Raw genomic sequence first — 27852 nt, 5'->3', positions numbered from 1 at the left:
AACTCCCCATAGTGGGGGGACCCAGGCAAGCTTCCAAAGGAAAATGGTTCAGCTGGGGAGGGGAATGACTCAGTTTCCCTGTGGAGAGAAAGGAAACTGAAACCTTCTGTGCCTTGTATGCTTACCAAGTATTTCAATGTTTCTGGGTCTAGACTCTTGTCACTTTTCCTTATACTTCTTTCTAGCCTAGATAAGGAATGTTCCCATCCCTTTGGGTACCCACACCCCTGTTCTCCACAGCCTTTTTTTTATTTGAGAGCACGCGCATGCGCACGAGAATCTTAAATAAGCTCCACACTCAGCGCAGAGCCTGACATGGGGCTTGATCCCGGGACCCTGGGCTCATGACCTGAGCTGAAATCAAGAGTCGGACACGCAACCAGCTGAGCCACCCAAGTGCCCCTCTCCACAGCCTCTTACCCCAGCCAAGACCCCACTCTGGCCTAGCTCCTTTTCTGCCACTGCTCCAGTGTTGCCATGTCACTCTGTCTGGCTGGCTTCCACCTGCCCCTTTTCTCCAGCCAGACCAGCCAACAAGATGAAGACATTGGGGCTTGGAACTAAGAGAGCAGGGTTGGGAGCTCAGCCTTCACTGGTGCTGAGGGGGAAGAAATGGACAGCAAAAGAAAGTGGGGTAAGAAAGGTTTTTGAGAAGAGTACCTGGGTGGCTCAGTCAGGTAAGTGTCTGACTTCCGTTTAGTTCATGATCTCAAGGTTCATGAGTTTGAGCTCTGGACTGGGCTTTCTGCTGTCAGCACAGAGCCTGCTTTGGATCCTTGGTACACCCCCCCTGCCCCTCCCCCACTCGCAGTCTCAAAAATAAATAAATAAATAAATAAACATTAAAAAAAGAGGTTTTAAAATTTTTTTTTAATATTCATTTTTGAGAGACAGAGAGAGACATAGTGCAAGCAGGGGAGGGGCAGAGAGAGAGGGAGACACAGAATCTGAGGCAGGCTTCAGGCTCAGAGCTGTCAGCACAGAGCCTAGTGTGGGGCTCAGACCCACGAACCATGAGATCATGATCTGAGCTGAATTTGGACGCTTAACTGACTGAGCTACACAGGTGCCCCCAAAAGGAAGGTTTTTGAGAAGGGCTGTATGGAGGAAGGGTTTCCTTTATATCCAAAGGGGATGTCTCTTACCCACAGGAGGATTTTCATAGAGTTCCATGCTTGGGGAGAGAGGATCCAGCCAGGGAGCCTGTGGGTTCTAGAGAGCTAATGTGGTGTGGAAGAAAGAGGTGGTGTACAGAAAGGGTGTCTCTGATATTTACAGATCAGAGAGGCAAGACAGTCAAAGTAGGGAAATTGAAGATGGCCTGTGTCCACAACTAAGGGAGCCCTCCTAGTTCTTTAGGAGTCCAGTTCTTGGGGGGAATCCTGCCAAGCCTAGAAAAGGAGCTGCTGGTGAGAGGTGGGGGACAGGGAAGGCAGATGGCCTGACTACAAAAGCCGCCTCCCTGCCACTGTGAAGTGGGAAGGAGGCACCCCTCCATCCCCCAGAGATGTGCCAGGCTTCCTGCCAGAGAGGGATGGTTTAAGCTCAGAATACCACTATCCTCAGGGCCCAGATATTCCCCAAATGTACCCAACACCCACTAACTCAGTCACAAAGTTGACAGCTTCTCTCTAAGAGGGGCAGTTTGGCCTATGGGGGATGGGAAGGGAGCTGTAGGATCCAGGAATGGCCCAAGGTGGGGGCCCTGGGCTGCTGTAACCAGGCAGGAGTGAGAGGAAGGAGCAGGCAAAGGTAGAGTGGGGGCCTGGGAGAAGGGAGGTCAGGTTCATATGAGGCTGTAGAGTGACAGGGGTTGTGGTCATCTCAAGTGTGAGTGTATGTGTGTGTGGCTGGGGCCAGTTTGAAGGTTAAGTGTGAGGAGTCTGGGTTCTCCCTCCTTGCTTCTTCAGAAGCTTTGGCTCCATATATTTGGCAGCTGTTTTACAGAAACACTGTTTCCCAGTGGTGTCACTTGGATAGGCACACAGGGGACCAGAATGGGGGGGGGGGTTGGGTATATGGGGAGGCAGAAAGGCATAGGGAGTAATGACCTTAGAAAGATGTGATCTGGCCCTCCTTCAGCTGCACGCTACCCCCTAAGAACAGGGATCCTTGTTTCCCTGTTGTAATTAGGCTCTGGATACCCAGGATCCTGTTATTCTCTGCCCCAAGGGCCACACGCTTGCTTCCAGAGTCTGAGCACACTGCTGTCCCAGATTCATTACCCTGATGACTGATTTTGCCACTGCAAGGGTGGCCAAAGAATGATTGCTGGGGAATATGGGCAGAACTTGGCCTCATGGACTGGGATATCAACCCCCTTAGGGTATGGGATGGGGGAGCTGAAAGTAGGGGTGGCAGCATACTGGCTTGGGCCTTCATGTTTACTCTTGTCCTCGGTTATAAATGTTAGGGACGATCTGTCCATAGGACAGGGCAGGGACAAGGGCTATATATAGGAAGGGTCAGACATTGGAGCCAGAGGTGGATAGCACTTGCTTTTGAGCTTCTCACTAGAGGGGGGAAAGAAGGGCTCATGCCCAAAGCCCTGAACATAATTATGTACAATATAGTTCCATAGGATAAGCGAGACATCATATTGTTTTTAATAAACTTAAAGAAAAAATAGAATAGTTTAGCTTTACAGGAAAACATTTGAGGATAGTAGAGGGTCCCTACATTCCCCATACCCAATTTCTCCTTTTATTAGCCTCTTACATTACATTAGTATGGTATTTTTTTTTACAACTAATGAACCAATCAATATTGATTATGTTGTTATTAACTACTGTCTGTGCTTTACTCAGATTTCTTAGTTTTCACCTAATGTTCTTCTGTTCCAGGATGACATCTGGGATACCAAATTACATTAAATACTTGTGTCTCCTTAAGCCCTCTTGGCTATGACAGTTTCTTAGACTTTCCTTATTTTTGATAACCTTAACTTCAGTTTTCCTTCTTACTTTCCTCTTTCCTTCTTCCCATATTCAAGCAGTGTGCAAGGCCAGGAGATTCTGGGAGGACTGCCAGATTTGGGGGTTAAGTGGTGATGTGTGTAATTGATCAAGCCCTAATGTCGCCTCTGGGATAAAGGTGTGGAAATAAGAACTCTGGTAGACTCAGGGGTGTAGGAACACCAAAAAAAAAAAAAAAAAAAAAAAAAAAAAAAGACCAGAAAAGAGAAAAACGTATTGCTTAACGAATGCCACGCCCCTGCTATGCCTAGTAACTATCATGTAATGAAAGGGTGTCAGAATATCATTAACGCCTGGTCGACAGTGACGTCTTGGGGCTACGCCTGCTTGCTAGCGGTCTTTCGAGAGCTCTTCCCCCTCGGCCCCCCGAGTCTCTGTGATGCTTCAGCTCTTACATATTTTTCCCTACAGCAGAGAAACAATGAGGGCTGACTAGTTTTTAGTTTCTTAGCTTCCTCTCTAGCCCAATCCAAGGAACTACAATTCCCAGAAAACATCGTGGCGTGACCTGTCTCCTGCTGCATTCTTATTGGCTCATGTTTGTTACTCTCAGCCAATAGAAGTTAAGCTCTTTGATAAGTGCCAAAATGGCGATTCCTAGGATCTAGAACTAACTTGTACGGTAGGCTTAAAATTGGGAAGGTGGTGGATGAAAGGGAAATAGGGAATTATAGTTTTAAGGTTGGGGAAGGTGGAGGAGATGGAGGAAGACACTCTGGATTTGAGGTGGTAGGGGCTGAGGGACTTAGCCAGGGCTAAGGGCGTAATTAGGCAATCGGAATAGGCTTAACCCCTTGCTCCCACCTTTACTCTTTGTACTAAGCGCCTTTGACCCCCTCTTCTTAGTGCTCCAGTTTAAGGAAGGGGTGGTTCAGGAGGGAGGAACTTGATAGAATCTCTACCTTGTCCTTTCTCCATTTTTATCGTAGTTCCTTTGTCTCCCTTAAATCTTCCTGGATCCCATTTCATTCTGTTCTGCCCTCCCCTGTTCTTCCCTCACAATCTCTTCTCTTAGCTCAGTTTCACCCACCTCAAAGCTTACCTCCATCGGCCCCTTCTCAGAGTGAAATCATGAAGGTGGTGAACCTGAAGCAAGCCATTTTGCAAGCCTGGAAGGAGCGATGGAGTGACTACCAGTGGGCAATCAACATGAAGAAATTCTTTCCCAAAGGAGCCACCTGGGACATTCTCAACCTAGCAGGTCTCAAGTCAAGTAGGAAGGAAGGATGGGAGGGCTAAACCCAGAAAAGTTATAACCACTCAGTCTTGCTTTGTTTATTCCCCTTGCAGAAGCACTACTGGAGCAGGCCATGATTGGACCTTCCCCCAATCCTCTCATTCTGTCCTACCTGAAGTATGCCATTAGTTCCCAGGTAAACTGTCCCACCTATTCCAGAGAGTGAAGATTTGAAGGTAAAAGTCTTGGAGTAACGTTGTCAGCTCACACTTTCTAGGCGAATTTGTTTGAACACATCACTTCTCTGAGCCTCCATTTTCTTTTGAAAATAATACTTCATTGGTTGTGATGAATGGTACACTAACTTATTCTATCAATAAATGTTCATGAATGCCTGTATGCATCAGGGAGTGGTGTAGGCCCTGGGAATATAGCTGTGAACAAGACCTGATCCCAGCACATAAGAAAGAATGAAGTTATGGGTAATAACAGACATGGAAATAAGCAGTCAGTCACAGGATGGATTTATGATGTAGATTAAGACAGTACTATGGGAGTACATGGGAAAGGCAAATAATTCAGTCTGAGCAATCAGGGAAGGCTTTCTGGAGAAAGTGATGTTTAAACCAAGACCTTATTATTAATAGGAGTTAGCCAGGCAGATTGGTGAGAATACACAAAGCAGAAAGAAAAGCACATACAAAGGCTGGGAGGCAAAAATCACATGTTTAGGAACCAAAAATAATTTGTACGGCTAGAGCAGTAGTTTTGGTCTCTGGACCCTTTTATGCTTTAAAAACCATTGAGACTCCCACAAAGGTTTTGTTTGTATGTATTATATCTATCCGTATTTACCATTTTAGAAATGAAAACTGAGTAAGTTAAAAAATATTTATGAACTTATTTAAAAGTACCAAAAAGTAATGTCTGGTAAATAAAGCCTGTTATGTTACATGTTAATATAAATAACATTTTAATGAAAACTGTATTTTCCAAAACAAAAAAGCTAGTGAGGAAAGTGGTATTGTTTTATGTTTTTGCAAATCTATTTAATGTCTGGCTTAATGGAAGGCAGCTGAATTCTCATATCTGTTTTTGCATTCAATTGTTGCACTAGGCTATTTCAGTTGAAGTGTATGAAGAAAATCTGGCCTCACACATCAGATATTTAGTTTGAAAAGGGCAGAGTATATTAATAAGCTTTTCAGATAACTGGATATTCATTGATATACTAAAATTCAGCAGGTCATGTGAAACCACATCAATGAACTTTAAAAAAAAATTAATTATTTTTAAAATAAGCTCTACACACATGAGGGTTGAACTTACGACCCTGAGATCAAGAGTTGCATGCTCTACCGATTGAGCCAGCCAGGTGCCCCTCAGTGAACTTCTTACACACTGTTAACATTAAGATCTATTGGTCTTGGGGCGCCTGGGTGGCGCAGTCGGTTAAGCGTCCGACTTCAGCCAGGTCACAATCTCGCGGTCTGTGAGTTCGAGCCCCGAGTCAGGCTCTGGGCTGATGGCTCGGAGCCTGGATCCTGTTTCCGATTCTGTGTCTCCCTCTCTCTCTGCCCCTCCCCCGTTCGTGCTCTGTCTCTCTCTGTCCCAAAAATAAATAAAAAACGTTGAAAAAAAAAAATTAAAAAAAAAAAAAAGATCTATTGGTCTTTCTCTTGCACTTTTACTCATGAATGATTTTATAATATCGTGAATTGATCATGTGGAAAATACCCATTACTGAATTACATAATTATTGACACAATTTAATTATATGATTTACATGTCATGGAGCCTCTGGAACATTCCATGTTCAGTTTTGAGAGAATGAAAGTAGAAAAAGCAAATAACATCTTAGCAATATTTAAAAATAGTTTTTTAAAAAATCTTTATTTATGTATTTATTTATTTTGAGAGAGAAAGATAGAATCCCAAGCTGGCTCCATGCTGGTCAGTGCAGAGCCCAATACATGGCTCGATCTCACAAATGGTGAGATCATGACCTGAGCTGACATCAAGAATCAGATGCTTAACTGACTGAGCCACCCAGGTGCCCCTAAAAAATAGTTTTAACCTCACAGATTCCAGGGGTCCCTGGATCATATTTTGAGAACTGCTGGGCTAGCACTTCAAGAAGGAGATAGAGAGGGCACAAAGGACCTGTGAGTGATGCTAAAGAGTTTAGACTTTATCCTAGGATGACAAGTAATCATTTAAAGAGTTTTAAGTGGAGGAATGGTGTGATAGGATATGTATGTATGTGTTTGTATAGACACTTAACATGCAATAAAATGTACAGATCTTAAGATGAATTCAGTGAGTTTTAGCAATTGTAATATACCCATGTCACTAACATTCAAAATAAGATACAGAATGTTTCCATTCTCCCAGAAAGTTGCCTTGTGCCCCTTTCTAGCCCAACCTCTTACTACAACCACTAAATGTTTTTTGTCACTGTAGATTAATCTTGCCTATATTTGGATTCCATAGAAATGGAATCATCCAGCAATACCCTGTACTCTGTCTTCTTTTGTTTAACATAAATGTTTTTGAGATTTATCTATGTGGTTGTGTATGTCAGTAGTTCATTCTCTTTAAATTGCTGAGTAGTAGCCCTCAGTTGGCATGTATTTCTTATTTCTTTTTCCTCTTGGCTTATGTCTGCTTTCCATGTGAGCACGTGTTCATTTACCTTATTCTTTTTAACTGCTGCATAATGTTCCATGTGTACTGTAATTTAGGTTGCTTTTAATTTTTTACTGTTAAAATTGATGTTTCATTAAGCATTCATTCTTATACTTAGCCTGTCTGCACTTCTGGGAGTTTTCCCTAGGATAGATACCTAGAAATAGAATTGCTAGCTTGAAGCATTCCCACATGTTAAATTGCAGTAGATTCTGGGGCGCCTGAGTGGCTCAGTCGGGTAAGCACCTGGCCTTGGTTCAGTTTGTGAGTTCACAGTTTGTGGCCTTCACAGTTTGTGAGTTCATGCCCCGTGTTGGGCTCCATGCTGCTGGTGCAGAGCCTGCTTGGGATTCTCTCTCTCTCTCTCTCTCTCTCTGCCCCTCTCCCACTCGTGCTTTCTTTCATTCTCAAAATAAATAAAAATTAACAAAAAATTGCAGTAGATCTTGCACATTGCCCTCCAAAAAGGATGGTATCAGTTTATACCCCCTCCGTAGTGTTTGACAGTGTTTCTCAACACCTTTCCAATGCTGGATAGAACAAGCAAAAAATTCCTTCACATTATAATTTGTAATTCCATAATTGTGATGTTGAGCATTTTTTCCATATTTACTGGCTCCCTGTATATCTTCTGGGAATTGCTAATGCATACCATTTGCCTGTTTTCCTAATTTTTTTGTTATTGTAAAAGCTTTATTGAGATCTAAATCACATACTATACAATGTATCCATTTAAAGTATACAATTTATTGGGTTTTAGTATATTCAGAGTTGTATAGCCACTATAACAATCAATGTAGAACATTTTTATCAGCACAAGAATTCTTACTGCTTTTTAAGTGTCTTAATGTAATTGATCTTTTAATCCTGTTATGGTTTTCTATCACTTTTTTTTTTTTTTTTTTTACTTTTTGGTTTTATTTTCTTAGCATGCAGAAATTTTTAATGTTTTTGTTGTCAGATTTAACCATTTTTTCCTATATGGCTTTTGTCTTGCTTAAGGGCTTCCTTCCCTGCTCCAAGGATCAAAATATATTCTTCTCTAATTTCTGCCAACACTTCACTTTTGTTTTTTGTATTTATTTTGTTGAATCCATTTAGGATTTATTGTGGTGTGAGGAAGAGATCCAAATTTATTTATTTTTCCTAATAGGTGGACAGTTGTTTCAATTGCCTTTATTGACTAGGCCATTCATTGTCATATCCTAAATTCTCTTACAAAGTTCTATTTCTTTTTCTTTTCTTTTCTTTTTTTTTTTTTTGACAAAGGTCTATTTCTTGGTATTCCAGTTTAATTCATTGATATGTTTGTCCTTTCTTGCACTAGTACTTTACTGTTTTAATTAGTATACCTTTATGGTATGTTTGATGTCTGATTAGACAAGTCTTCCCTTAGTTTAATTTTTCAAAAATTCTTTGGTTGTTTTCAGGCATTTTCTTTTTTTCTTTCTTTTAATGTTTATTTATTTATTTTGAGAAAGAGACAGTGCATGTGTGTGTGCACCCCTGTGTAAGTGGGGGAGGGGCAGAGAGAGAAGGAGAGAGAGAATAGCAAGCGGGCTCTGCACTGCCAGTGAGGAGCCCAACACAGGGGCTCAAACTCAAGAAATATGAGGTCATGACCTGAGCTGAAATCAAGAGTTGGATGCTCAACCGACTAAGCCACCCAGGCTCCCCTAGGCATTTTCTTTTCCAGACATTTTCTATTTTTCATATTTATTTATTTATTTATTGTTAACTTTTTTTGAGAGAGAGAGGGCACAAGTGATCTAAGGGCAGAGAGAGAGAATCTCACGAGGGGCAGAGAGAAAGAGAGGAAAAGAGAGAGAGGGAGAGAGAGAGGTGGGACTCACCTGAAGTGGGGTTCGTGTGTTACCCTAAGTGGGGTACAGTCTCACCCGAAGTGGGACTTGAGCTCACCCAATGTGAGACTCAAACTCATGAACCATGAGATCATGACCTGAGCTGAAGTCAGATGCTTAAACAACTGAGCCACCCAGGTGCTCCTTTTCCAGACATTTAAAAAACATTTTTTTTAATGTTTATTTATTTTTGGAGGTGAGAGAGATGGAGTGTGAGGGTGGGAGGGGCAGAGAAAGAGGGAGACAGAATCTGAAATGGGCTCCAGGCTCTGAGCTGTCAGCACAGGGCCTGACTTGGGGCTTGAACTCCTGAACTATGAGATCATGACCTGAGCAGAAGTTGGACGCACAACTGACTGAGCCACCCAGGCGCCCTGTCCTTTCCCAGACATTTTAAAATCAGCTTGTTAAATTCTTGTAAAAATCCTATTATATTTTAATGGGGATTTTTTTGACTTTCTGGATTTGGGGAATTTGTGGATTAATCTTAGAAAGATCACACTTGTAAAAAAAAAAGATCACTCCGGTTATAGCTTGAAGAATGAGTTGGAATATACACGTGTGTGTGTGTGTGTGTGTGTGTGTAATATACACACACGTGTATATATGAGCTGAAATACATGTATGTATATATATGAGTTGGCATACATATATGTATGTATATGATTTGGAATATGTACGTGTGTGTGTGTATTTTTAAGTTTATATATGTATGTATTTCTTTAAGTAATGCGTACACCCCGCATGGGGCTTGAACTCACAGCCCTGAAATGAAGAGTTGCATGCTCTTCCACTGAGGTAGCCAGGCGCCCCAGGCTTGCTTTTTTTTTTTTTTTTTTTTTTTTGCCCAAGGACCAAATAGTAATACTTTGCAGGCCATGTGGTCTCTGTCACCATTATCCTGTCATTATAGCTTGAAAGCATATATAGATGGTATATAAGTAAATGAATATGCCTGTGCTTTGATGAAACTTTGTTTTTAAAAAAAAAAGATAATGGGTCCAATTTGGCTTGCGAGTCATAGTTTTGCGACCCCTGATTAACCCTTATTGCAGTGAATTCAGGTAAGAGATGATAGTAGCATAAACATGGGAAGTAGCAGCAGAAAAAAAGATGAATTCAAGAACTGTTCAGGAGGTGGCATTGAGAGGACTTGGTGGTTACCTGGATGAGGCACATGAGAGAGAGGAAGAAATCATGGCTAGTGTCTAGGTTTCTGGTTTGGACGACTCGATGGCTGATGGGATCTTAAGGAGACAGTGGGAAAAGAGTAGGGCTGCTGTTAAGGTTGGGGTACCGCTGAGGGGTGGAGATGACACTGATTTTGGCCTTGTTAAGTAAGGTGCCTGTGTGGGCTAACAAAGAGAAGATACTCAGTAGGTCCTTCAACATATGTGTCCAGAACTTAGAAGAAGAGGCCTAGACTGGCACTGTTGATTTTGGAGTTGTCGACTGTAGATGGTGATGGAAGCTGTGGGCATTGACAGGAGTGCCTAGAGAGGGTAGAGAGTAAGTACAAGAGAGACCCAAGCCAAATCCCTGAGGAAGCAATCACAGGTAGAGAATACGGCTAGGAAAAAGATGCCTCGCAGGAGTCTGAAAAGAAGAGATCAGTGAAGAGGGAAGAAAAGCAAGAGAGCGTGGTATCGAGAGAAGCCAAGAGAGAAGAGGATCAAAGAGTGAAGAAGAGTTTCCTGGTGTTGGGTGCTGCTGAGAGGTCTGTGAGATTGGAACTGAGAAGTATCCATGGGGTTTAACCAGTTTGTTGATGAGCTCAATGAGGAGATTCCTACAGTGGTAAGGACATAAGTGATTGGAGTGGGTGGAATTGTGAACGGAAGGTGGGGAGGTAGAGACAGCGAGTGTGGAGAACTCCCATCTGTGGAGAGAGCAGGATAGAGAGAGTGGTGATTAATTGGAAATGGGGGGAGTGGTCTGCGGGAAGTTCTCTTAAAAATGGCAGAATCTCGAGACATGTAAACACTGATGAGGAAGGCAAGAAGGAGAACAAGGCCAAAGTAACAGTGAGAGAGAAATAAATATATATGCAGGAGTTTCACTACAATCAGCATTGTAAAGTGCTGTGCAAAATTAGTAATTGATTGTTCCTTCCAAGTCCAGAGGCTCTTCAGTTCAGTGCTATGCATGGAGAGGGCACTTAGGAGTAGCTGAGGGTGTTGAATATGAAGAGGAGAGGAGAGAGCAGCCGCAGGGTCAGTCTGGGCTAGCCAGGTGTGCAGCGGACACATAGACGGTCCCCAGCCTCAGAGTCTGGTGGTAGCTTAGAGCTTCTACACTGATAGATACAGTAGACTGGAATAGGTTAAATCCTGCTGTGAAAAACAGTTCGCCATGTGGAAAGTAGTTTTAGGTCTCAAGGGTAGCAGTGCTTTCTCGATACTGTTAGCTAAAATTTACTGGACAGAATTCTGAATTTGGAGACCATAAATACATTAGAACATACTGCATCTCTCAGAACATAGAAAATTGGGGGTTTCTCTTCCGGGAGTTTGGGGTTAGTTTCAGTGGGAACATCCAGCTCCCTCTTCAGGTTGGTATCCAACAAGGTTCATTTCTCTGCCAAGCTCTTGCTATGGGGACATCAGTTATAAATAAACAAATACTCGTCTGGAACGTTATGGTCATTCTGCCCAGGCAGGCTCCCAACTTTCTGATCACCATCAGACACCAGCTATGGCTTCACAGAACATCTTGCTGAGAGTTGTACTAAACACTAATTGTGTATTTAAGTCCTCTGTGTATTTTGCTTTTGTTTATTTAAGAATACTAGTTAAATGTGTCTGAACAGAGAGCACTCTGTTCACATGATGGAGAAATTATACACAGAAGGCATTGCCATGCATGTAAAATTCACCATATTAAGGTCATTGAGGCTGACTTGACTTTCCTCTTGAATCTCTGGAAATTTCTATTCCTCTTGGGAAGACAACCCACGAAGCAGGTGATTATCCTGACAGTTGCTATCATTGTAATCTTTTTTATTACAGTGTATTTTGCCACTGATTTTGAGTATATACTTGTAACTACTTTCTAAAGTATTATTTATATTTTATCAGCATGCAATAAATTTTTTAAATATGACCACTTAATAGACTTTCTCTAGGTTTTAATTTCATGCAGGGCACATTGGTTATTTCTTTTCAACTACATCTCCAATCCTATGGATAGGTTTTACTAATAGTGATCCCACATTTTTTTTCAGAATGCTAGTTCCTAGAATTCACCAATCCAAAGTAATAAAAGCTTACTGAGGACCTACTATGTGCTAAGCCTGGGCTACATTCTAGAGAAACAGATATAAATTCACCACTGTTTCTGTTCTCAGCTCACTGTTCAGATAGGCTTTCTCTTAGTCAAATAAGCTTGGAAAGTATTATTTACTGTTTCCATTTATCTTAGAGGTTCTCATTATATACAAGCATATTATGACTCAGCAAAGCTAAGCAAAGAAAGCTATTTAGTCCGTGGTTTCTTAAATTCATATCACACAAAAGCTGTGTGTGTGTGTGTAAAGTTTCTTAACATCTTGGGGACTCTTTGGAAGAACATCATGCAATAAATATTTCTACAGTAACAGAAATGCTGTGTATCTGTGCTAAAACGGTAGCCACTAGCCACATGTGGCTGTTGGGCACTTGAAATGTGACTAGTCTGACTAAGGAACTGAATATTTAATTTTATTTAATTTAAATTTAAACAGCCACTTGTGGCTAGTGGCTTCCCTATTGGATAGTGCAACTTTGGAAGCTACCTTGAGAAATGCTGATCTAAAGGTGTGTTTTTACTTATTCATTCTACCAACATCATAGCAAGTTCATGGTGGTCACTGAGTAAAAGCATCCTTGTCCTCAAGGAGCTCCTAGTTTGGTGGGGGCAACAGGTACCTGCTGTGTAATGATGGGTATAAGGGGATTAATTACTTGGAGCACATGGGAAGGAGGTTGGGGTCGATCAGAGAAGGTGTCCTGGAGGAGTCCTAGAGAGTAAATCCTAGAGAATCAGAGTGTGTATCATGAAATTCACTACAATTTCAGTGTGCAGGTATTACCTGTTCATTGCAGGAAATGTTTCTTCATCTCCAGTTGTTGTAAATAAAAGTACTCTGAGGGCACCTGGGTGGCTCAGTTGGTTAAGCGTCCGACTTTGGCTCAGGTCATGATCTCACAGTTTGTGGGTTTGAACCCTGCACCAGGGTCTGTGCTGACAGAGCCTCTCCTACTCTATAGAAGTTGTAGGAGTAAAGTAACATAACCTCATTCCTATCCTTTCTTCTGCCTACTAGCAATTATTTTAACCTTGTATATAGTGGACAATGAGTGGCATGTGAGCATGAAACACGGCACTTTTGAATGCCCACCCTGATCTTAGTGGGTGTATGCTCATGGTGTCATTTATGGTAATTTTGATAGAAGCAGGGATGGGGACAATGTCTAGTTTTCCTGCCTCTCTTTTCGTGGGTTGAGGAAGGCCTGTTGAAGGGGTTGAACTTTTTGAGCTGCAGAAATTTGAAGTGTCAGTGTTTGATCCTGTCAGCTGTGACGCTAGTTGTCTGAACTTTATCTTTCTTCTTTCCATCCAGATGGTGTCCTACTCCTCTGTCCTCACAGCAATCAGTAAGGTATGACCATAGCCATTTATGAGCTAGGTGGAGGGCATGGGAGCAGAGAGATGATAGTGACAGATGGGACCCCTCTGCTCGCCTGCGCAGTCATGTACACTCTGAGACTGGAGAGGCAGCACGTGATGCCTCTGGATGGCATTGCTGTGTTCCACTGGAGGGAGGGAGATCCTGGGAAGTGGGGGGCTGGCAATTAGGAGCCAACTTCCAATGTTGAAAGAATGCTGAGTCTGAAACCTGAGGTTGGAGGGAAGATGAGTAGGAATTCTGAATATGCCGTCTGCCTCATGTGTGAGACCAGAGGTCGACTGGGATGTTTGTAGTATCGTTAACTGTTCTTTCTGCAGTTTGATGACTTTTCCCGGGACTTGTGTGTCCAGGCTTTGCTGGATATCATGGACATGTTTTGTGACCGACTGAGGTAATGGCAGGGCTTGTTAACTTCCGGTATTATCCTAGCGTAAAGGAGAAGCTCCAAGCATGTAGACTGAGGCCAACTCTGTGGATTCCCACACTTCTTTCCCCTCTGCTCTTCTGCACCCACCCACCCCCATCCTTTTCTACTTAGTCCCTTGGGATAAAAGACCTCTTCTCTTTGGAGTAGCTCATATGAAATCTTGTCCAGTGGAAGTTGGGGCTGTCTTCCCTAGGACTTTGCTAGCTTCCCAGCTCTCTTCCCTCATAGGGGCGTGCCAGCCACTCTGGGGAAGATTGGTGTGGGTCATATTTCAGCCTTTGGAGCCAAGACAGATTTTGCATCCTTTCCCGGTAGCTGTCATGGCAAAGCAGAGGAGTGCATTGGGCTGTGCCGGTCCCTTCTCAGCGCCCTCCACTGGCTGCTGCGCTGCACTGCAGCCTCTGCAGAGCGGCTCCGGGAGGGGCTGGAGGCCGGCACTCCAGCGGCTGGCGAGAAGCAGCTTGCCATGTGCCTGCAGCGCCTGGAGAAGACCCTCAGCAGCACCAAGAACCGGGCCCTGCTCCACATCGCCAAACTAGAGGAGGCCTGTATGTCCCCTGGTTCCCCTGAGCCCCACCTGCCACTGTTCCCATAGCTGGTTCTTTAATTGAAAGGGGAGAGGCAGGATGCCATCCCACTTCTTTCCAGGAGGATCTGAAATCATCCCACTTCCTTTTTTTTCTCCCCATAAGCATTGCATACATCCCAGGGACTTGGGCAGGGTGGCACCCGAGCCAATCAACCAACAGGTATTTACTGAGCATTATTGTATGCCCAGCACTGTGCCAGGTGCTGGGGATGGGGGGTGGGGGGCTACCAAAGGAGCATGTGGCAGGGTCCCTGCCCTCAACAAGCATACATGCTAGTGGGGAGCAAGACTAGTATGTGATAAACATGGATGAAGTTAGAGACAAGAGAAGTACACCATCCATCCTTGTGTTTGTCTCCACGCTACTCATCTCCTGAAAGTAAATGACTCTTGTTTTTGAGTGTTGCCTAACATGTCCCTTTGAACATGGTACCTGTCTGCTATCAGGCCTGTTGTATCCTATACCGCTTGACTCAAGTGCAGATGTTAACTCTTGGAACCCTCCAGAGCCTGAAGGAGATAGATCACCCGGCGGGAGGGAAGACTGGTTTTCTGGACATGTTGCCCAAAGACCACAGCCTTGTGGCTTGAGACCACCTAAGGATCTCTTGTTCTCCAGTAACAACAATGCTAGAATGGGTTACATCCAGGTCTTCAGGACATGTTTGGAGAACTTGTTATAGGATTAGTATATTTGTTAACTTTTCAAAGTATGTTTTATTGCCTGTGAGAAGTCCAGAAAGATGACCTGTCTATAAAAATGGGCCTTGTTGACAGTATCTTACCTATCTTGAACACTTGACCAATGTTTAGTGGCTGAAAAGTGAATGAATATTTAACTTAATTTTAATGGATCTCAGGTCTTATTTTTTTGTTTCTTTTTCCCATGCCACATGGAGGTTAACGGGCTAGTTGGTGCCAGTATTCATCATCATTTAACCCTCTGGAGTTGTAACTAGGATAAGTGACTCATAATTAAGTGCTAAATAATGTAGTAGAGACCATGAGTTCAAGCATTTAGGCGGAGAGGTTAGCGGGTTGGACCAGTTGGGTGTGTTGTCAAAGGATCCAGACATGAACAAAAGCTTGAGAAGAGTGGTTTGAGAGGTGGCGATGAGTTGGGGCACCACAGAGGGGGAGAGCCGTGAGAGCAAAGGCCTCGACAGGGTGTGGGTGAACCCAGAAGCCTGGTTAGGAATCTAGCTCGACTGGGGTAGAGAGTGATGGCCACTTGCAAGGCTGGCCAATCCTGATGCAATTTGTGGCCACCTCCCTGTTCTAGCCACTGGACTCCAACCCCCCTGTGCCTCTCTTTGCCACTGTCTGTGTTGAACTGTACCTAGGCTCTAAAGTCAGCCACGTGCATCCCCTAGAAGGCAGGCCTCTGGGAATAGTTTCTAGGGACTTCGGTGTTGGTGCTCACTCCCCTTCTAGAAACAGTGCATGCTGCCCTCAGGCCCCTGGCCTCCATGTCATCCTCAGGGGAAGCCTCTGTGCGTGGTTTTGAGGTCCCAGGGGGGCCAAAGTCGAGGAGCTCAGGGCCATTGTCTTCCTCTCTTCTTTTCCCATTGTGTGTCTGCATTTCCTTTTCTCCACCAGCCTCCTGGACTGCCATTGAGCATTCTCTCTTGAAGCTTGGTGAAATCCTGGCCAGTCTCAGCAACCCCCAGCTCCGGAGTCAGGCTGAGCAGTGTGGCACGCTCATTAGGAGGTACCAGGCTCCCAGGCTGATTGTAGTGGAAGGAGCGAGGAAAGGCCCTGGGTGTGGGTAGGGAGATGTGACCCCTGGCCCCCACCCTTCTGCTCACCTGCCCTCCAACTCTTTCTGTCTCCCATGTATCCGTTCCCTTCAGCATTCCCACAATGCTGGCTGTGCACTCTGAGCAGCTGCACAAGACTGGTTACCCCACAGTCCATGCGGTGGTCCTGCTCGAGGGCACCATGAACCTGACAGGCGAGACGCAGCCCCTGGTGGAACAGCTTATGATGGTGAAGCGCATGCAGGTTGGGGTTCCAGAGTTGTTTCTCTGCCAACATGTTGGGCTGGCCCCTTGGGGGCAGTGGGGAGGATTCTTCTGGTACTTTTTGGGAGAACTGGGTTTCCTCTGATCGTGGTGGAAAGCAGATGGCTGTCATACGTGGCAGTGCCATTTCGCCTGACATCTCTTGTTCTCACACTGGGGTGGGGGAGCACCCTTCGTACACAGTCTCTGAGCTTACCTGATCAGCTCCTGGCCTCCCCGGGGCCTTCAGAATATGAAAGGGGATGGGCACCCTTTTAGGCTTCTCTCTTGGGTCTTCTCACAGCATATCCCCACCCCACTTTTTGTCCTGGAAATCTGGAAAGCTTGCTTCGTGGGGCTTATCGAGTCTCCTGAGGGTACGGAGGAGCTCAAGTGGACAGCTTTCACCTTCCTCAAGGTACCTGGGACAGGGGAGCAACAGAGAGCCCAGTCTAGAAATGGTTCTCAGGAAAAGCAGTGACACCCAGGATCTCTGTCCCGCATTTCTCCCTGCTGGCATTGTCTGCAGCCTGCCGGGTCCCCCAGCGCAAGTTCCCATCGATTCTTTTCTCTGAAAGTCCCAGGGCTATATTTAGCCTACTTGGCAGGCGCCCTCCATCTTTTAGCACACAGGTGCTGTTTAGCTCAGTCATCAACCAGATTGGTGCAGGGCAGTTATGGGAGCCAGGGAAGTGGCCCCGGCCCTTGAATCGAGTTCCCTTTTACTTGTGGCATTTCCTTGTGGAACCAGCAGAAGTGAGGGGTCCCTGTGTCCTATAGACGGGGGGCACCGGGCACTTGGATGCCTGTCAGCTTTCTCATTTGGCCCTAAGAGTGCTTTTATTTCCAGGGTGGGAGGGTTCCTGTCTCTCTACTCAGGGCAGGGGGATGGAGGGGATGACTTTATTTCTGGGTGAGAGAAGAAATTCATCTTCCTGTTTTTCCTCTTGTCTCACTCTCTAGATTCCACAGGTTTTGGTTAAGTTGAAGAAATACTGTCACGGGGACAAGGTTGGTTGAAGAAATGAGATGGGGGAGGGGCACGGGAGCTGGTGAATCCTTGTTTCCACCCTGGAGACACAAGGGCAAGGGAAGGGCCAGCCGTGTGTTCTGGCCCCTGGGGGAAGGCTGGAAGCGTGTGGGCACCTGAGCGTCACGCCCATCCTCCGCAAGGCGGCCAGGCCGCACCAGGGGCAAGGTTGCCCAAGGTGTCCCAGGGCCGGTGGAGGGCCATGGTGCTCTACACTCCTTCCTGTCATGTCACTGGAAGCCTGTGGTGGGTACAGCCGACTTGTCGGTGTTTATATCCAGTGGGGTGTCCTTTAAAGTCTGCATCACAGGCTGTGGGTGTAGTGGAGGACCTAGAAGCCAGATGGCACCTTCTGGGTCTTTGTAGGACTTCACCGAGGATGTCAATTGTGCTTTTGAGTTCCTGCTGAAGCTCACACCCTTGCTGGACAAAGCTGACCAGCGCTGCAAGTACGAGCTCCCCTGCTCACCCCCACTGCACCGGAACATGTTCTGGGCTCTCCCCCTTGCTCCTCTCAGGAGACTGTCTCCTGGTTTGCTCCCCTGGGCAGGAGGCGGCAGCCCTGTAGCTGCCGAGTGCCTGCGCCCCTCTAACATCCCTCAGGCAGTCAAACATCCTTCATCCTGAAGGAGGGAGGACAGCAGGCAGGGGCCCATTGTTCCCACCCCTCAGTAACCCCTGCCCTGCTTCCCCGTCATCACCTTTTCCCCTCACAGCTGTGACTGTACAAAATTCCTACTCCAAGAATGTAGCAAGCAGGGGCTTCTGTCTGAAGCCAGCGTGACCAACCTCATGGCCAAGCGGTAAGTGTGCGCTCCCTTGGGCTGGCCCATGGGCCGCTTGCCCTCCTCCTCTCATGTCCAGTCCGGACTTCCCGGTGCCTTTTTGCCTACTGTCTAGAGTTCGGGTTGCAGGTGCCTGGGGCCAGGCCTAGGGATCCCAGGAACAGCAGATGCTCGTTTCTGCACCCTTAGGTGCTGCGCTTGAACTCCCACCGTCCTTTGCAAGCAAAGTTAAAATCCTAAATCTTCCTTTAATATGAAGTGAGCTTTCAACATTGAAGTAACGATCAGTGATAAGTTGAAGCAATCGTGGTCGTGAATATGCTTTCATAAAGATCACCCCGGCCACAAAGGTTCTCCTGTGCTCCCCACCTTCTCTGGGCCTTTGCTTCTGTAAGTCAGGAACTTACCTCTATTTCTTTTCCCTTCTCCAACTGCTTACGGCTGCAGGGCAGCAGACCGGGAACACGCGCCCCAGCTGAAATCCGGAGAAAATGCCAACATCCAGCCCAATCCTGGGCTGATCCTCCGGGCAGAGCCCACTGTCACAAATATCCTCAAGGTGAGTGTGCCCTTTCCTTGCCTCCAGGGTCACGACTTCCTTTTTTCCACTTTTGCTTCTACTTCCAGATAAATAAACAGAGGTCATAGACTTCTATGTCTTCTGGCTTTTATACGTAGTTACTTTGGAGGTAGAGAAAGGGGGAAGGCGGGGAAGCTGCCATCGAAAATAATCTCTGTTGAGCTTGAGCATTACCTGTAAGCCAGGCACCCTGGTAGATGCTTTCACCTGCTCCTGCAGAAGCAATGGGGAATCTCATAGCAGTGACCTCACCCACCCCACCTCCACCATCACCACCATCACACCACCACCATCATGATCCCAGTTGAGTTGAGAGGGAAGGATTAGAGAGCAAGGATGGATTTGGGGAATGGTTTTCCAGAACAGAGTCAGAAAGATGTAGATCGAATTTCAGGTTGTAGTATCCCATTTAATGGAGACATACAGAGAGGGAGACTGTGGTTAGGCTGTATCTGGGGGGTGTTCAGTATTGTTCAGGACTTGATTTCCTGTCATATCCCCAGACGATGGATGCAGACCACTCCAAGTCCCCAGAGGGGCTGCTAGGAGTTCTGGGCCACATGCTGTCTGGGAAGAGTCTGGATCTGCTGCTGGCTGCTGCTGCTGCCACTGGGAAGCTTAAATCCTTCGCCCGGAAATTCATCAAGTGAGGAAGGCTGAGCCCCTGGCTAGGGTTGGGGAGGCATGTCTGAAGGAGGATGTAGCAGAATAGGGGCAAGGCGCTGGAGTCTGGGTCTCCCTGGAGATGCCCAGGGCAAGGCAGGCCATCCCCACGGGAGACGCTGGGGGAAGGCCCAGGTCTCTGGATGTGAAGTGCTCTTTTCTCTGCAGCTGAGCATGTTGATGAGCTGAGAGGCATAAAATGGCAGACGTGGAGGGATTCAGGTGCACCCAATCATTAAGAAGGAGTTCTCAAACCCTGTTGATTGTTTTGGTTGACCTGGAATTTGATATGTAGAACTTGGCTCCGTCCAGTGAGCCATTAACTGGGTCTTGGAAATCTTTTTTCTTTTTTTTAAGATTTTTATTTTTTATTTTTTTATTTTTTTATTTTAAAAATTTTTTTTAATGTTTATTTATTTTTGACAGAGAGACAGAGCATGAGCGGGTGGGGGCGGGGGGGATTGTGGCACAGAGAGAGAGGGAGACACAGAATGTGAAGCAGGCTCCAGGCTCTGAGCTGTCAGCACAGAGCCCGACGCGGGGCTCGAACCCATGAACCGTGAGATCATGACCCGAGCCGAAGTCGGACGCTCAACCGACTGAGCCACCCAGGCGCCCCTAAGATTTTTATTTTTAAGTAATCTCTACACTCAATGTGGGGCTTGACTCACAACAGTTGCATGCTCTTTTGACCGAGCCAGTCAGGTGCCCCGCCTTGGAAATCTTTTAAAAACAGATAGGAAGGGGCGCCTGGGTGGCTCAGTCGGTTAAGCGTCCGACTTCGGTTCAGGTCACGATCTCACGGTCCGTGAGTTTGAGCCCCGCGTCGGGCTCTGGGCTGACTGCTCAGAGCCTGGAGCCTGTTTCAGATTCTGTGTCTCCCTCTCTCTCTGACCCTCCCCCGTTCATGCTTTGTCTCTCTCTGTCTCAAAAATAAATAAACGTTAAAAAAAAAAAAAAAACAGGAAGAGTTCTTTTTTGTGTAGTGATATTCATTTTAAGTGTAATCCCTAATTCAGACTCTAGTGACTGCCTTTCAGGATAGGTGTAGCCCCCTGACTCTTTGCCCTGCTTGGTGCAGCCTGTCTCCATTCCTCCCACAGTTTGAATGAATTCACGACACATGGCAATGAAGAACTTGGTAAGTCAGCTCTGTGCACCTCCAGACCCTGCACTGCAGGAGGGGTGGTGGAGGCAGAGAATAAGGGAGGGCAGAGGGCCTATTGCTTATCCTGGGGAGGCTGTTTTCTCCCCTGAACAATGACGGACTGAAGCTTTTGGGGAGCCTTGAAAGAGGGGAATGCTGGGAAAAGGATTCTTCCCAAACCACCTGTTTGTCTCTTGCTCTCCCCCTTTATGATTTGGTTGGGTACTGAGGAGAAGGAGGGTATCAGGAGTCTTTGATTCTAAGGAAGGGATGATGTTCCAGTCGTCACTCAAGAAAAGGATTCTGAGCCTCAGAGCTTTGAAGAAGCCACTTGATCACTGACCTTCCTTGAGGCAAATCCCGATCCCCTCCCAACCCAGACAAGGGCTTTGGGCCCTGCCCTAGGCAGTGGGGTCAGCCTTCTCATTCTTCATAGCCAAAGCAGCCTCGGTGCGCGCCTTGCTCTTTGACATCTCGTTCCTCATGTTGTGTCACGTGGCCCAGACCTATGGTTCAGAGGTGAGTGAGAGGAAAGCAGCCAGGATTAGAGGCACCAAGTGGGCGGGGCGAAGGGAAAGGAAACGGCCAATAACTAGGGGCCCTTCTCTCCCACTGGTCTCCTAAGCCAGTTGGTTCTGCTGGCTGCAGAACTCTGGTGCCCTCACCCCTGGTGGGTCAACGGATGCCCCCTTGGTCACATCCATAATCCTTCAGTGCGACCTCCACACCCACCACTAGGTGGCAGCATAGCCCCCTCATCTTTCTCCCTTAGACCAATTCATCTTTAGTTCTTCAGGCTGGAAAGTAGAAGCAGTGGGGTAGGAAACGGGGGTGCGGGGCACTGGCTGCTGATGCTCCCTTCCTTTCCCAGGTAATTCTGTCTGAGTCGAGCTCAGGAGCACAGGTGCCCTTCTTTGAGACATGGATGCAGACTTGCATGCCCGAGGAGGGCAAGATCCTAAACCCTGACCACCCCTGCTTCTGGCCCGACTCCACCAAAGTGGAATCCTTGGTGGCCTTGCTCAACAACTCTTCAGAGATGAAGCTGGTGTCAGTGGCCGGGTGCCCAGTCCAAGGGTGGTGGCGGGGGTAGGCCAAGACCCTCTCCCTCAGCCCATCCTACACTCCCCCGTGGTGATTTTCCTCTCATTCCCACCCCTTGCAGGCAGATGAAGTGGCACGAAGCCTGTCTGAGCATCTCAGCAGCCATCTTGGAGATCCTCAATGCCTGGGAGAATGGGGTCCTGGCCTTCGAGTCCATCCAGGTAGCCCCACCTTTCCAGCAGCCTTCTCTCCTCCCTGAGACACAGAGCCAGTCTTTGATAGCTTGTTACATTTTATAAGAACAAGAAGACCCTTAATCCAGGAGCTCATGTTTGGATGTTGATCTTCCTTGTAATTATAGGCTTAGCCACTCCCTCCCACCCAGGCAACTTTGGAAAAAGCATATTTGTGGTGAAAAGAGGTGTGGGATGTGGTCCAGGATTCCACCTGCTGCACTTAGCTGCCCACAGAGGCTGGGGAAAGTGATGGTCAGGGAGGGGAAGATAGTGGCCTCAGTCACCCTTTCCCCTCCCCCAGAAAATCACAGATAATATCAAGGGGAAGGTGTGCAGTCTGGCAGTGTGTGCTGTGGCTTGGCTTGTGGCCCACGTGCGGATGCTGGGGCTGGATGAGCGTGAGAAGTCTCTGCAGATGATCCGCCAGCTGGCAGGGCCACTGTATAGTGAGAACACCCTGCAGTTCTACAATGAGAGGTCAGTAACCCGTCCCCTCGCTTCTGGAACTCTGTAGGCCTGTCGTGAGAAGCCAGCACCTCCAATAACCAATATCCTCCTCTTCTCTTACCTTCCCAAAACATGCTGCTCACTCACCCACGTTTTTATTTACGTGTTCACCCACTGACTCAGCAAGATTTAGTGTGTGTCTCTGTGCCTGGAGTGTTTATAATCCAGTACCTGCTGTGTCCCAGAAATACAGACCCCAAATAGCTATGATTCCTGTCTTCAAAGAGCTCAAGATCTGGAGAACTAGCTTACCAGAAGAACAGAGTGGTTATCTTAGCTCTATCACTGTCTAGGAACTATGAGCCCATCTGCAAAACTATAAGCCTTCAGCCTGCCTACCCTCGTCATCCCCCTATCTGGCTATCTTTTGTGACATTGTCCTGCCTGGCTTTTTAGAGGCTTGGAGGACCTCCTTGGTGACTTCAGACATTGAGTTCAGTGGTGTTTCCCCCTTCCGATAACCTTTTTTTAATACAATTGTGGTAAAAATGTAACCTAAAAAAATTTGTCTTAACTATTTTTAAGTATCTAGTTCAGCAGTGTTAGGTATTCACATTGTGGGGGGTGGGGGGTGGGGGAGGGGGGTGGAACAGATCTGCAGAACCTTTCATCTTGTAAATCTGAGACTTTGTACCCATTATGTAACAACTCACCCTTTTCCCTCCCCCAGTTTCTGGTAACTACCATTCTACTTTGTTTCTATGAATTTGACTACTTTAGGTACCCCATGTAAGTGGGTACAGTGTTTGTCTTCTTGTGCCTGGCTTATTTCATTTAGCACAGTGTTCCCAAGGTTCATCCATGTCGTAGCACATGTCAGAATTTCCTTCAGAATAATATTCCATCATATGTATATGCCACATTTTGTTTATCCATTCGTCGGTTGATGGACGCTTGGGTAGCTTCGCCTCTTGGCTGTTGTGAACAGCGCTGCTATGGAATGGGCATGTACAAGCAGTAAGCTAGGAGAGAGGACTCACCAGGTGGCCCTCAGGATGCTCCTAGAGGGGGGAAGGTGGAAACACTGAACCAAAACACGGTTGGAGAGGGTCTGTGAGATCACATCTCCTTTTTTCCTCACATCATTCTCTATTCCTTTGTCCCTCACATCCATCCTCCCACAAGTAATGGAGGGTGTGCTCTGACGTAATCCACGCTAAGCACCCCGACTCCTATCTGGGTGAAGAATAGTCGGAAATCTGTGGGTGCATCATGCAGGTGGGAAAAAGTGGGCCTGAAAGTCCTAGCAGCTTTCCCAGAGCTGCCCAGCATTCCAGGAATAGTTAGCGCTCAGACTCCGGACTGCATTCACGGTTGAAGACCGTGTATGAGAAAATTCCTGGACATACGCTTCTATTTGCCCAGCTACCAAAGGCCGGGAAGAGTCTTGTGGGGCAGTCCTTGGGCCCTTGTCCTGGAAGTAACAGTTTACTTTGGGAGGAGGCCAAGGCTGGGCGGGGACCCCCCCACACCCCCCCAGCACTCAGCCCAAAGGGAAGTGATCATATTTATTTATGTCCAGGGATTGGCAGGGCCCCAGCTCTGGGGGATGGGGGAAGTTGGAGACAATGAAAAGAGAAAACAGGAATATATCGTTGGAATAACCTGGGGGAGGAGAGCACCCCCTCCACACACAGGCTTTGGGCCCATCAGGTGAGAGGCCTGCCAGGAGCAGGACTGGTAGGGGCAGGTCTGCTAGGGCTTTGTGACTTCTTGTCTCCTCCCTAAGCATAGAATGGGGTTAGTTCCCCAGGAATATTTCCGTAACTCGAGTCCTGGGAAAAGTCTGGCCTGGATGTTTGCTCCACTCTTGAACCTGATATTGCCCGAACTTGAATCTCAGGTCCTCTCCCCCCTCCCCCAGGGTGGTGATCATGAGCTCGATCCTGGAGCACATGTGTGCTGACGTGCTGCAGCAGACAGCCACCCAGATCAAGTTCCCATCCACGGGCGTGGACACGATGCCCTACTGGAACCTGCTGCCCCCCAAGCGACCCATCAAGGAGGTGCTGACAGACATATTTGGCAAGGTGCTGGAGAAAGGATGGGTGGACAGCCGCTCCATCCACATCTTTGACACCCTGCTGCACATGGGAGGCGTCTACTGGTTCTGCAACAACCTGATTAAGGTACCTGGGGTGCAGCAGGTGTGGGCCAGACACCCACCCAGACCTAGGCTGGGGGAGCAGGTATCCTCGAGACTCAAGGAGACCTCTGAGAAAATACCTGGTAGCACCAAAGTCAGTCCTGTCCCCGCATTTCCCTGCACCCAGCCTGGTCAGCCGGGCTTCTCTGGGAGGCCTCTTAAGTGCCGTGAGAAGATTCCTTGGAACACAGAGGCAGGTCCTGGCCTCGGGGCTCCTGGGCTCTGAGGGAAGCCCCCTCTTCAGGGAGCTGTGGCCAGAGGCTGACTCGTAGTGAGGGATGGAGCAGTACCGGGGCTTCCCCTTGTGTGCTCTCCCAGAGAACCCCGTGTTTGGAGCCCTCAGCTGCTAAATCTCCCTCCCCGGCCCCTCCAGGAGCTGTTGAAGGAGACGCGGAAGGAGCACACACTGCGGGCAGTGGAGCTGCTCTACTCGATCTTCTGTCTGGACATGCAGCAAGTGACCCTGGTCCTGCTGGGCCACATCCTGCCTGGCCTGCTCACCGATTCCTCTAAGTGGCACAGCCTCATGGACCCTCCTGGCACTGCGCTCGCCAAGTAGGATTCTCTCAGAGCCTCGAGTCCCCACAGCACGGGGCCTGGGGGGCTGGGCTGTGGGGAAGCCCTGTCAGCTGGGGCCTGATCAGCACCGGCACAGAAACCCTCTCTGGGGCCCTCTGACTTTACCTTCTTTCCCTGGAACCCTTTGCCAGGTTAGCTGTCTGGTGTGCCCTGAGCTCCTATTCTTCCCACAAGGGACAGGCATCCTCGCGCCAGAAGAAGAGACACCGTGAAGACATCGAGGTAGGGCGCATTCATTCATGTGCTCAGAGGACATTTACTGGGCCTTCTGTGGTAAGAGACACCTTCCCTGGGTGGCTGCGTCAGGGCTCAGTTGGCCGAGCGTCTGTAAGGGTGACTGTGTGAGGGGGTCTGTCACTAGGGTTGTGGGAGGGTAAGGGAAGCTGGTCCTATTGGAGATGCCGGCTGAGGCCTATGGGGAGCTGACTCTTCCTCACTCCTATGTGAGCTGCAGCTCTCCTCCCTGATGACAGGGAATTTGGGGACTCAAGGGTGTAAAAGTGACTCTCCCGCCCTCCAGGATTATATCAGTCTCTTCCCCTTGGATGACATGCAGCCCTCAAAGCTGATGCGACTGCTCAGCTCCAATGAGGAAGACGCCAACGTCCTTTCGAGCCCCAGTGAGTCCCAGTGAGCATGCGGACGGGGCTGGGCGGGCTGCTCCTTTCCTGGGAACTCACCCCTGCCTGGGAAAGTTGCTTGGTGTGGTCCGTGGCTGCCGCATATCTGCGGGTCAGAGAGAGTGTGGGGGAAGTTTGTCTCATCCCGCTCCCCACTGCGCTCTGTTTTCTACCTGCCGAGAGCCCAGGGTTGTTGGGGACCTCTTCCGAAGGACTGATGCTCTTCTGCCCAGACCCCAGCCCAGCCCCGCATGCACCACTGTCCCTTCCCCGTGCCTTACTCACCACAAGTGAGTTCACTGCCTCAGGCACAGTCTGTGCCATTGACTCACCAGCTCTGGCCTTCCTTCCCCTGAAACGGCCCCTGAGGTCTGGGCTGGGACATGGGGCTGCTCCCCACTCTTCCTGCCTGAAGATTACCCCTGCCTCTCCAGGCTCCCTTTTCCAAGGGCTTCTCCTGTGGCACTTAATTTTTCCTGTTTCCAGAGATTTCTCTTGAGTCTAGACATTTCTGTAAGGCCTTTTAGGGATTAAATCACCAACTGTGCACTTGGGCAGAGGAAAGATGTTGAGGCCGCCACCTACAAACCCTGTGACCTTTGGCCACTCAGCAAACCTGAGTCTTGGTTTCTTTGTAAAATGGGATTGCGAGGATTAAGTGGCCTGATCCACTCGCAGGCAGCAGATGGGCGCCTGGCGGTGTTCACCAAATGTACTCTTTCCTCTCCCTGTGGGATGTCTGTATTCAGGGCCCCTCTGTGACTCTGGATCCAGGACCTTCCCCGGGCAGGCCCTCCATGCCTGACGAGTGAGGGCATCCCCTGGGAAGGGGGGTTTTGAACGCAGGAGGCCTTTTCCTCAGGCCCCCTCTGCCTGGCCCCACAGCCGACCGCTCCATGAGCAGCTCCCTGTCAGCCTCCCAGCTCCACACGGTTAACATGAGAGACCCGCTGAACCGAGTCCTGGGTGAGTCCTCCCACTGTGCTGCAGCCGGAGGGGTCCTCCTGGTGTCCCTTCACTCCTGCTATGTTGCCCCATCTCCCCGGTTGCTGGCTCTCCCGTCGCCCCCAGACTCCCATTTAGTCCCTCTTCACTCGTTTTCCTTTCACGCTTCCTCTTTTGGATGCCCCCATTTGGGGGGCATTCTGAGCACTTCTTTCCTTTTGCTTTCTGGTGCCACCACCACCTCCCAGCCTAACTCCTCTCAGCCCCTTCTCACGGAGTGCTCCCTCTCCCCCCATCCCGCACAGCCAACCTGTTCCTGCTCATTTCCTCCATCCTGGGCTCGCGGACCGCCGGCCCGCACACCCAGTTTGTGCAGTGGTTCATGGAGGAGTGTGTGGACTGCCTGGAGCAGGGCAGCCGCGGCAGCATCCTGCAGTTCATGCCCTTTACCACCGTGAGTGCTTCGTCTCCAGGCCCGGCCGGTCCCCACCTTCGGGCTCAGATGGGGCAGCGAGTCTTAGTGGAAGCCTGGGGTTCAGTGACAGCCGTCAGAGTAGGAGGGGCCTCCTTCCTCCCAGGACACCGGGGCCACCACCAGGTAGCCCCAGTGAGCGGCCGTTTGTCTGTCTGTGGCAGGTATCAGAACTGGTGAAGGTGTCAGCCATGTCCAGCCCCAAGGTGGTTCTGGCCATCACGGACCTCAGCCTGTCTCTGGGTCGCCAGGTGGCTGCCAAGGCCATTGCTGCGCTCTGAGAGGCTTGGAGTGGCTGCAGGGGTCAGCCGGGGGGGGCCCACGGCTCCAGGCGCCTCAGAGGGGAACAGTGAGGAAAGATGAGACATCATTGCTCATATCCACGTGATGTAAGAACCCTTTGTCATTTCCAGATCATTCCCCTACTCTTGACATCTGACCTCTAAGACGTCTCCCAGTTTCTTTCTTTCATAATTTCCTCTCCCCCTGCCAGCACCTGAAGAATGTGAGCAGCCTGGCTCTTAGCCCAGGGCCCTCCACACCCCACACCCCTGCCCTGCCCGCCACCCCCCCCCCCCCTTCCAACAGTAGATGTACCTCTGAGGAATTTTTACAGGTGCAGAGTGTATATATACACATATATTTTTGTAACACATGAGGGAAGTTCACCTCAGCTCATTTGTAAATAAAGATCTTTGTGGGTCCCTG

The 27852-nt window shown here is 48.1% G+C and overlaps 1 protein-coding gene and 1 non-coding gene across 8 annotated transcripts; both read left to right on the top strand.

The window, feature by feature from the left end:
• Positions 1-3166: 3166 nt before the first annotated feature.
• Positions 3167-27852, top strand: MED24 (mediator complex subunit 24). 7 transcript variants are annotated; one of them, XM_042965535.1, is made up of 26 exons: positions 3167-3597; positions 4038-4176; positions 4266-4348; positions 13303-13341; positions 13689-13762; positions 14114-14346; positions 15987-16098; positions 16241-16391; positions 16695-16808; positions 17354-17401; positions 17787-17869; positions 18137-18223; positions 18653-18764; positions 19289-19431; positions 20552-20589; positions 21032-21114; positions 21467-21645; positions 21761-21860; positions 22177-22352; positions 24247-24511; positions 24902-25083; positions 25239-25329; positions 25628-25727; positions 26613-26693; positions 26978-27126; positions 27309-27852. In XM_042965535.1, the coding sequence occupies exons 2-26, from the start codon at positions 4047-4049 to the stop codon at positions 27423-27425; spliced, it is 2970 nt and encodes a 989-aa protein (XP_042821469.1). In that variant the 5' UTR covers positions 3167-3597; positions 4038-4046; the 3' UTR covers positions 27426-27852. The 7 variants fall into 7 exon arrangements, with proteins under 7 accessions (XP_042821469.1, XP_042821468.1, XP_042821466.1 ...); XM_042965534.1 differs by having other exon boundaries at positions 3996-4176; XM_042965532.1 differs by having other exon boundaries at positions 3991-4176.
• Positions 20850-20953, top strand: LOC122233873. The gene has a single exon (XR_006211598.1). It is a non-coding gene; the product is annotated as a small nucleolar RNA SNORD124 (small nucleolar RNA).

Source organism: Panthera tigris, chromosome E1, assembly GCF_018350195.1.
Source record: "Panthera tigris isolate Pti1 chromosome E1, P.tigris_Pti1_mat1.1, whole genome shotgun sequence".
Lineage (NCBI taxonomy): Eukaryota > Metazoa > Chordata > Mammalia > Carnivora > Felidae > Panthera > Panthera tigris.
Note: the sequence above shows the minus strand (reverse complement) of the source record. Positions and strands in the feature narration are given on the sequence as shown.

Coding starts and splice junctions, on each gene's coding strand:
- MED24 (XM_042965535.1), top strand. CDS start 4,047: ATGAAGGTGGTGAACCTGAAGCAAGCCATTTTGCAAGCCTGGAAGGAG. Junction 25,330..25,627: donor GACACCGTGAAGACATCGAG/GTAGGGCGCATT, acceptor CCCGCCCTCCAG/GATTATATCAGTCTCTTCCC. Junction 27,127..27,308: donor AGTTCATGCCCTTTACCACC/GTGAGTGCTTCG, acceptor TGTCTGTGGCAG/GTATCAGAACTGGTGAAGGT.